Source organism: Aplysia californica, unplaced genomic scaffold (assembly GCF_000002075.1).
Source record: "Aplysia californica isolate F4 #8 unplaced genomic scaffold, AplCal3.0 scaffold00010, whole genome shotgun sequence".
Taxonomy (NCBI): domain Eukaryota; kingdom Metazoa; phylum Mollusca; class Gastropoda; order Aplysiida; family Aplysiidae; genus Aplysia; species Aplysia californica.
The window spans coordinates 1,082,491-1,093,218 of NW_004797280.1; the positions used below are offsets into that span (position 1 = coordinate 1,082,491).

The 10,728-nt window shown below is 41.0% G+C and overlaps 1 protein-coding gene across 1 annotated transcript in view; it reads right to left on the reverse strand.

Moving 5' to 3' along the window:
* The window catches only part of LOC101848857, a gene marked incomplete in the record, with an annotated part of 34,367 nt that overhangs the window by 18,963 nt on the left and 4,676 nt on the right, over positions 1-10,728 (reverse strand). Inside the window, 3 exon segments of the mRNA XM_013083087.2 lie at positions 916-1,030; positions 3,811-3,873; positions 7,652-7,680. Of these exon segments, the coding sequence (XP_012938541.1) occupies positions 916-1,030; positions 3,811-3,873; positions 7,652-7,658 (185 nt within the window).

The following is a 10,728-nucleotide window of genomic DNA, read 5'->3' on the forward strand; positions in this document are numbered from 1 at the left end:
CCCCCCTTTTCCCACATTTCTTCATTCCCTTCCAGGCGTAAGATTATATGGTCGCTTTTAAGAACAAGCAGGCTATCCCAGATCTGGCTGGTTTCCAGAAATTTTGACCTACACCAAAAGTGGGCTTTGCCCTACCTAGAGGAGAAGTTTGGTTTCACTGGTGTGTATATTTGTTTGGTTAAAGAGAAAACTCTATTTGTTTTTGTTTTTTCGTTTTTTAAGAAACTGATCAAGGGGCAAAAACATTACCTTCGATTTTCTCAAAACAGCATTTTTAGGGATAGCCCTCCTTGAGCTTAAAAGCGACCGCATTATTTGAACTTTGAACTTTCCAAAGCCAGCGGTGGTTCTGATGTGTGAGCTCCCGTGGGGGTCACTCTTTTCTATGATCAGACACGATAAGACACCAATAAGACACGATAAAACACGATAAGACACGACAAGACAACGTTAAGAAGCGATAAGACACGATAGGACACGATAAGACACCAATAAGACAAGATAAGACACGTGTCTTATCGGTGTCTTCTCGTGTCTTAACGTGTCTTATCGTGTCTTATTGTTGTCTCATTGGTGTCTTGTGTCTTATCGTGTCTTAAGGTGTCGTATTGTGTCTTATTGTGTCTTATCATATCTTATCGTGTCTTATTGTTGTCTTATCGTTGTCTTATCGTGTCTTATCGTGTCTTATCGTGTCTTATAGGTGTCTTATCGTTGTCACATAGTGCGCGCTCATATGACCTTATGCAGTTGCAAGCGCCGTAAAACCCTGTACTAAACAAACAAACAACTGTCACATCGTGTCTTAGCGTGTCTAAACGTGTATTAACGTGTCTTATCGTGTCTTAACGTGTCTTATCTTTGAAAAGAGAGACCGCTCCCCATGCTATACAACAACAGACAACTGCGACATACCCCCTTTCATTTCCCCGCCAGTGCAGTTGTTCTAATTGGGGCGGCAGTTGTTCTATTTGGGGCGGCAGTTGTTCTAATTGGGGCGGCTCCGCGCTCGAAGTTTGACTTCCTTGTCCTGGGGGAGAAAGTAATGTTTTTTAAAACTTTTTTATCTTTTTGGGGGTGATTATTATTATTATTTTAGTAGTAGTAGTAGTAGTAGTAGTAGTAGTAGTAGTAGTAGTAGTAGTAGTAGTTGTAGTAGTAGTAGTAGTAGTAGTAGTATAATGAAGATCATTTCTATAGCGCCCAATCCGGTGCAAACACAGCTCTAGGCGCTTTACATAAATGCAAATACGAACAATATCACGCACGCGACACACACACACAAATACACACACTCATACACACACACAAACACACACACATACACACACATACACACACATACACACACAAACACACACATACGAACACATAACACGCACACCTGCGCACAAACATGTACGCCAAACACACACACACACACACACACACACATCTACTTGCTTATCACACGCGCACGCTTACACATCGTCACGAAATGAGCATAAAATAATATACACAATGCGATTAACAAAATACATAAATGGATACATAGTCATTTACATAACATTGTATTGAACATGAATCTACTGACATAAAAAGGATGTCATTCAATGTGTCTTTAAAGAGTTTTTAAATTTAGACTATGTATGTCTCAAAGGTTGGGGAAGAGAGTTCCAAACTGACGGAAGCAAGGTGGGCGAACGATCTTTCAGCAAATTTTTTACCCCCTTTTCTAAGAACTCTTAAAAGATACTGATCGCCTGATCTTAGTGATCTAGATGTAACATAAATCTGGATGAGATCACTAAGATATGAGGGAGCTTTGTTATTGACACATTTATGACATAATATTGCAATTTTATATGACATTCTAGCTGACACGGGAAGCCAATGCAACGTTCTTAACATGGGAGTGATGTGGTCCCTCTTCTTTTTCTTAAGTACAAGCCTAGCAGCATGATTTTGAAAACGTTGTAACTTGCGAAGAGTGGTATTTGGTAAGTTGGCTAGTAAAGCATTGCGTGAAAACAAGAAAGATGACACGAGCGTTTTCAAAAACATAGACATATGACCAATTCTACACAATTCACAAAATAAAATGGTACATAAATAATTGATATGATGTTCCATTGACAATTTTGAATCAAAACACATTCCCAGATTGTTTTCTTTATTAGTAAAATACAGTTTTTCATTTTCATATTATTGTTATTATTATTATTATTATTATTATTATTATTAATATTATTATTATTATTATTATTATTATTATTATTATTATAATTATTATTATCATCATTATTATTGTTATTGATATTATTATCTTTATTATTATCATTATTATTATCCTTATTATTATTATTGCCGTTGTTGTTATTGTTATTATTTATATTAGTGAATTAGCATTGTTATTATTATTATTATCATTATTATTATTATTATCATTATTATTAATTTTTTAAAAATCTTTTAGGGGCAGGGGGGTTGCATGTCTAATCGGGGCTTTTTTCGGGGGGGAGGGGAGGGATAAGTAACCTGATCTACTTCTTCCTCCTCTCTCTTTCGTGCTATTTTCAGTTAGTTTTAGTAGTGGTTTTACGGCGCTCACAAATGCATAAGGTTATATGAGCGCCAGAAGATTGGGGGTATTACAAGAGAGTAACAAACATAAAAAAGAAGAAGGGGAGATAAGGACGATAAATGTTTGATAGGACAGAAGAAGCAAGCAACACCAGAGCACCCGCCAACCACCCACAGCCAGTTCCATTTCATGGATAAAACACTAGAGTGAGGAAGCCGATAATGTTTCTGTGTGTCCTATGGGGTCTAAAGGTCTGGTCGCCCGAAAAGGGCCAGTTTGCAGAGGGCTAACTATCCGACCCAGTAAAAAACAGTCAGTTACAGAAACACGGACAAACATGGCCTTTTTATTTTTCGATCTTGGGAGACGGCGGAGCTTCTGCATCAGCAGGAACAATGAAGGATTTAAAAAAGATTACATGGAACCTGATGAAGAATCACTGAAAACGATGTACAGAAAAGTGGGAAGACATGGCATAACATCAAGAGGCTGTCCCAGGATAGAGAAAGGTGGAAAGCGTTTATCCGTGGCCTATAACCCTGGTGCAGGGTGAGAAAGTGTTTGTCCGTGTTATATACCCTGGTGCAGGGTGAGAAAGTGTTTTTCCATGTCCTATACCCTAGTGCAGGGTGAGAAAGTGTTTGTCCGTGTCCTATACTCTGGTGCAGGGTGAGAAAGTGTTTGTCCATGTCCTATACCCTGGTGCAGGGTGAGAAAGTGTTTGTCCGTGTCCTATACCCTGGTGCAGGGTGAGAAAGTGTTTGTCCGTGTCCTATACCCTGGTGCAGGGTGAGAAAGTGTTTGTCCGTGTCCTATACCCTGGTGCAGGGTGAGAAAGGCAAAGGCAATGATGATGATGATATGTGGTATAACGAGGACACCCAGTTAATACGTGGAGTTAGTGGAGTTGTACGAGTGCCAAAAGAGAGAGGGAGAGTGAGGGGGGGGGGGAGGAGAGGGAAGAGAAAGAGGAGAAAGGAGAAAGAAATATTGAAAAAAGACAAACAGAGAGAGTACTCCAAAGAGAGGGTGAGAGAGAAAGAAAGATTTTTAGTTTTAATAAGTGTTTTACGGCATTTGCAACACATTAAGGTCATAATATAAGTGCCGAAGATTAGAGGTGTTGAAAGAGAGTAACGAACACAAAAAGAAGGAGGGGAGGTAGAGACGATAGATTTTTTTATAGGAGGAAAGAAGACCAACAAGACCAAAAACAACAACAGCAGCAACAACAAATGTGAACTCACCTTCCCCGCTGGTCCCACTGGCGTTTACATCCGGCCAACTCGACGACGAGGGCTGTGTAATTCCTGTATTAAGTAAAATAACAGGTGAGGCTTACTTTTACTTTTTTTTCTTTTTCATCCTCTGTTGCCGTTAAGCGTCGAGGGGAGATGCAGTTTTCTATGGTAGGACAGCTCTGCCGCTCTTTCAGTTGTGATGTTATGTTTTCTTAGGGTTACCTTGACACCCTCGATCCACCTTTTGCGTGGCCTTCCTCTTCCTTTATAGCCTGAGTGCTTGGTGTTGTAGCCTCTCAACGCTGGCTGGTCAGGTGACATGCGTAACAGGTGGCCAAACCATTTTATCGTCTGTCTTTCTATGTAACGCAGGCAGGACTCAGTGCCGATAGCTGCTCTTACTTCTTCATTTCTCTGCCTGTCTCGTCTTGTGATGTTAAGAAGGGTTTTGCGGAGACATTTCATTTCGCATGCGGTGATTTTGCTTTCATGGGTTTTGCTTAAGGTCCAGGTCTGGCACTGATAACATAATTTTAGTATGCATATTGAGGTGTTCAGCTGTCTCTTTGTGTCCATGGAGATGTTTGGATGAGATAGAAGAGGTGCGAGCTGGTAGGAGACAGCGTTGGCTTTTTGAGTTCGCATTTCTATTTCTCTGTCTATGGACCCGTTTTTAGGAAAAGTGCTGCCAAGATATTTAAACTCCTTCACTTGCTTCAGTTATTTACTATTGACATGGATTTTCAGGGGACTATGGTTTCGGTTCACTTTCATAACTTCTGTTTTTGATGTGCTTATTTTCATGTTGAATTTCTCACGGAGGCTTTGTTGGTCATGATGAATTAGACATTGGTCGTCTGCGAACAGAAATTCATTTAGGCTTTCTGGGCTTTGGTTTGCTTCTTGCGTTATAGTGTCCATATAATATAAACAGGAGGGGAGATAGAACACATCCCTGTCGTACTCCAGATCTTACTTTGAACCAGTCTGTATTTCCTTCCTTCGTTCTTACTGAGCTTCTGCTGTTGGTATATAGAGCTTTGACATTATCTAACAATTGTCCTCTGACGCCATAATTTTCGAGTGTCTTCCAGAGTTTTGCATGGTTTACTCTGTCAAAAGCCTTCTCTTGGTCTATAAAGACGATGGTGGATTCTTTATGTGTTCTATTGTTTTCTCACATATATGTCGTAATGCGAATACGGCATCCGTGCATCCTCTTCCCTTTCGGAATCCAAACTGATCTTTGCTCAGATTTCTCTCTACAATAGGTCTTATGCGCTGCTCTAGTATCTTGGCATACATTTTTCCTGAGTGGATTAACAATGAGATGCCTCTATATGTTGTGCAGTCGCGTTTGTTGCCCTTTTTTCCATAAAGATACCTATTTGGCTTTCTGCCAGTCTTCTGAGAGTTTTCTTTGTTCCCAGGCTCTGTGGAAAATACGCCTCAGCCACAGTATACCGGTGTTTCCACAAGCTCTTATGGCTTCCGCTGTGATGTCATCTGGTCCTAGGGCTTTGTTCTTGGGGCTGGTTTTGAGTGCCTTTTTTATTTCACTGGGAAGTATTGGTGGTTCTGTTTAATCTCCATAGGATGGTTGGAACTCTACTTGTTGTTCGTGGCAAGCGTCTGGGTTGAGCAGTTCTTGGAAGTAATTTTCCCATCTTTTCTTGATTGCATGTTTGCCGAGAATGGCGTTTCCCTCTTTATCATTTATAATGCATGTCGGGTTGTATGGGTCTTTCCTTATCTGCATGCTCTTCACACTTTTTAAAATTTCTCTTGGGCTTTCCTTACAGATTTTGGTCAGTTTCTCGCCATATATTTTCCATGCATTTTCTTTAGCAGTTTTGAAGATTCTTTTGGTCTCTCTTCTCGCTTTCCTGTATTCTATATAGTCTTCTTCGGTCTTTGACTTCTGCCATTTCTTGAATTTCGTCTTTTTCATTCTAATTGCTTCTTTGGTTTCATCATTCCACCAGCTTGTTGTTCTGCCTTTGTTTCCACCTATTCGTTTGGTGCCACAGCTGTTCTTCATATTTCTGACAGGGATTTTTTGAATGTTTGCCATTCGTCTTCTATGTCTTTGATCTCAGGTGACAGTTTAAGGGGGGGGGGGGGGGGGGCGCTACACCTGGAGGCTATCTCGCTTATTACTGGACCGAATTTTACCAAGTTTCACACATATAACAATCATAGTAAGGAGTTTTAAAATCCGCAATCAAATTTGAGAAAAAAGTTTCGTTTCCATGGATACGCCGCCATATTGGATTTTATTGACATGTCCTACGTAATGAATACCGCACTTATTGCTTATGGAAATTGATTGTTGTTGTTTTTTTTGCATGCGTGTTCACAAGCATTAGATCTAAAAATTTGTCAGCTGTTTTTTTCCTAATCGAATTTTAAAAAATTTAATGAATTTTTTCCTGAGGTAGCATTCAAGTTTGCGAAAAATCCGTGAAAATCCACACTCCAGACACCACCAACAAAAATCTATTCTATATATCGAAAATTCAACAGACAAACTTTTAGTATTACCTTTTCTCTTCATTCTGTGAAAATTTCATGAAGATTGGATGAAAAATGGTGGAGTAATTTTAAAAAGTATAGAGAAAAGTCGCATTTTGAGAAAACGACCGATAAAGAAAAATAAAATACTTACTTTATGAGGAAAGGGCGGTTACAAACATGCCTGGTATGGGGAAAAATACGGTTTTTGTCAGTTCTTATGCCATGAAATAGTTGTAGGAGAGGCTGAGGAAGCTAAAAATGCCTACAACTCAAATTCCATGATTTTGAGCTGAATTTTGATTTTGGGGGTGTAGCCCCCCCGCCCCCTCTTTAAAGTACTCCATGGTAATGACAGATGAGGCATCGTGGTAAAATCAGGCGCTCGTCAAAGTAATAAAATCGGCCAAACTGTTTTCTGCCCATTGAGCAAATTCTATTATTTTTTATGTTTGTTCATTTGTTTGTTTGTTGTTTGCTTGGTTGCTTGGTTGCTTGGTTGCTTGGTTGCTTGGTTGCTTGGTTGCTTGGTTGCTTGGTTGAACACCTTTTAGGTCAATTTCAAAACACCTTTCTGTGTAGATTTTTTTTTTAAACGTCTATGAAAGGCACAACAATTTTGAAAATTTGTAGTTTTCAAAGACTCTCATAGGGAGCACGAGGCAGGGGTAGGTCATGAGAAACTTGGAGTAGATGTGTGGAAAGGGACATGAGAGAGAGGAAGCTCACTTGGAACGAACTAGGAAGGATGGCCCAGGACATAGAAAAATAAAATGAGCTTGTATGTGGCCTATACCCTGCCAAGGGTGAAAGGCACTGATGAAAAACTCTCACGCTTTGGAGCCACAAAACTTTGGCTTGGCGGCCATTTTCTCGCTTATTTTACCTGACACCAGTCAACCCTCGACTCTTTCGATCACAAATGTCTCGACTTCTATTCAAGGTAGATTTGTATTCTTTCACTAAAACCGTTACAAATAAACACGCTATAAGAAAATGCCCGTAATTCTATTTGCCCTAAAATTGACAATGCTCAAAATTAACAAGCCCCTCATTTTACCACGATGACTCATATAGAGCGGATGCATATTTTTCTTCTGTACACACATGTGTCACACCACGGTGAAATCAGGAGCTCGTTAGTGTTAGGGCAGAATGAAGTTATTGGTACGTCTGGTAATTTGTATTTGCACTCTACAATAAGATCACAGTACCAATGATATTTAAGGTTTTAAAAAAAAACAGAAGAAAGAAATATTTAGGTATAATGAGTTCACTTATGTACAATTATTTTCTAAATTTTGAAATGAAAAGGAATTACTGACAGACTTACTTGACATTGATGAGGTGTTTCTTGACCAGCTTAGGAAGAGAAAGAGAACAGAGTTTATCATCATCATCATCATCATCATCATCATCATCATCATCATCATCATCATCATCATCATCATCATCATCATCATCATCATCATCATCATCATCAGGTACTCAAAAGTGGCAAGCTATCCCCTTCACGATACAGAGTACCGTCCTCAACGAAAACAGCCACAACCAATGGGGAAGCTCTGTTCGAAATTCGGACGGAACTGAGAGGAGTAAAAGGCAAAGGTGATGATCCTGTTAAGGCACGTGAAGCTGTAGAGTATGTGATCAAAGAGGTTGGTGCGGATGTGACAATTTTCACCTATGGACCGGCTGTCGCAGGATACCGCGAAGGTGGAGCAGCATCAGTTGTGATAATGAAAGATGAACCACCACGAACAGAAATTATTAAAACTAAAGGTGCATTCCTTACATCATCTTATGACGAGGAATGCCAGGCAAGGATGTCTGCTGACACAATGGATTGCTGACAATTGCCACAGTAGAACCAATGTGCTGAACTTTACTGACAGTCAGTCCCTCTGCAAGGGGCTGCTAGGCAACAGCTCGGACATAAATGATTTGTGCCGTAAGTTCAGTGAAGCCGATGCCACAATAAAAATCCAATGGATTCCAAGAATTTATCTTTGAAAAATAAAAGTTGATGCTTCGTAGTGTTCCGAAATCAGGGTTTATCCTAAATCCTGAAGATGTTCGGAGCCAGCCAGGCATACATCGGAAGAAATCACATCATTAGAAAGTAAGTAATTGGGTTAGGAGTCTATTCCTACGATTCCTAGCCTTCAATAATTGAAAACTCGGCCGCCCTGCACTATTCTGTCCCCGTCGTTTTATGCAAGAAAAATTCTGAAATTATGCAAACTGAGCCCAAAAATGTGAAACTGTGCGATTCTGTTAATTTTAGCTTACTTTACTTTACTTTTTTCTTCCGCTTGTACCGGGGGGTGTCGCGGGGAGACACAGGCGTCTGTCTGCAGCAAGGCGAGTGGCCTGTAGGAGGGACATCCCGTGAGCTTTGAGGGTGTCTGCCACAGATTCACTCCTTCGTCGCCTTGGTCTTCCTCTGGCTCTCCATTCAGAATATTTAATGTTGTATGTTCTCAGAGCTGGATGGTTTGAGGGCATCCACGTGAGGTGTCCGAACCACTTGACCTTTTGTTTTTCAATGTGTAGTAGGACTGGTGTTGCTCCCACGGTGTCCCTTCTGACTTCATTTTTATTTTTGTCTCTTCTTGTTTTGTTGACCGCTCTTCTTAAGCATTTCATCTCGCATGTGACCAGTTTCCTCTCTACGGCTTTTGTTAGGGACCATGTCTGGCACTGATATGTGAGTGTTGGAAAGAAAATGGCGTTGATGAGCTTCGCCTTGGTGCTCATGGGGATATTGGGATGTTTCCGGAGAGGGACGAGTTGATAGCTGACTGTGTTGGCCCTATTTCTCGATCTAATTTTCCTTTTTTTGTGAAAATGCTGCCCAAGTATTTGAATTCTCTGCTTTGTTTTAGTTGGGATCCATTGATGTTGATATTCACTTTGGTCTCCTGCTAATTGTCATGACTTCGGTCTTGCTAATATTGATCTTCATGCCATATTTCTCGCAGCTGGCATTTAGTTGGTTCATAAAAATATGCTCCTGTAGCAGGTTTTTGTTGTTCATCATTGCCAGGTCGTCTGCAAACATGAGTTCGTTGAGTGCCTCTTGGTCTGGATTGGCCTCCTTTGTAATCTGGTCCATGTAGATCACGAAGAGCAGAGGGGAGAGATTGCAGCCCTGTCTGACTCCGGATGTTACTGGAAACCAGTCCGATGTTCCACTGGTAGTGGGGACTGCGCTTCTGCTGTTGGCACGGATAGCCCTGATGCTGTCTAGCAGCTGTCCCTTGATGTCGTACTGCTCTAAGATCTTCCATAGCTTGTTTCTATTTACTCGATCAAAGGCTTTTTCTTGATCCACAAATACGAGATGGAGATCTTTGTCGTATTCCAAAGCCCTCTCACACAGTTATCGGAGTGCGAAGATTGCATCAGTACACCCTCTTCCTTTTGTAACACCAAACTGGGCGTCACAGAGATGTTCGACCTTTGCGCGAGTGCGTCGCTCTAGGATCTTTGCATACATTTTCCCCACATGGCTGAGAAGAGATAGGCCTCTATAGGTGTTGCAGTCTTTCTTGCTGCCCTTTTTCTTCCATATTGGCACCACTATCACATTTTGCCAGTCTGCTGGTACTTTTCTTTCTTTCCATGCTTTCTGGAAGATGATTGTAAGCCAATGTATTCCGGTTTCACCGCATACAATTCGCAAGAATGGCTTCGGTTGTGATGCCATCGTCTCCAACTGCCTTGTTCTTTGGACTAATCTTCAGTACTTCTCTCACTTCACTCTCCAGGATAGTAGGTTCTGAGTGCTCTGGGTAGTTGGCGGTGAATGGGGCACTGTGTGTTTTGTGCCTGTACTCCTGATGAGTTTAGTAGTGCTTGAAAATATTCTTCCTATGTCTTTTTCAATTTTAATTGTTAATTTTAACAAAGAGTGCTAAAGGAAAATAATCAGAAATTATGCAAAAAATCATCAAATTATGCTAAATTATGCGGGATGCATCAAACCACGGGGACAGACTAATTGGCGGGGCACAGACGCAGCCGGGCCCTGGCAGGTCGAGCTAAAGCAGCCCGCTTCCTTCTTGCTCTGAGTAGCAGTAATAATAATAATAATAATAATATATAGAATTTGTATAGTGCAAATCCCCGCTCAACAGCAAGCTCTGTGCGCTTCATAATCTGTACTATTACCCCAGCCGACCAGAATGCATTCTGAAACAAACTCAACTTACTGGGAAGAATACAATGCAAGCAACCATTTATAGGTGCTAAAACACTAACATACTGACAAGACCTTTCACTGTCTGTGGCCGGGTACCCATTCCCACCTGGGTGAAGTGAGGAAAATTCGAATAAAGTGCCTTTCCCAGGGACACAACGTCGGACCCGCGGCTCGAACCCCCGAAGCCGCAACTTCACGATAAC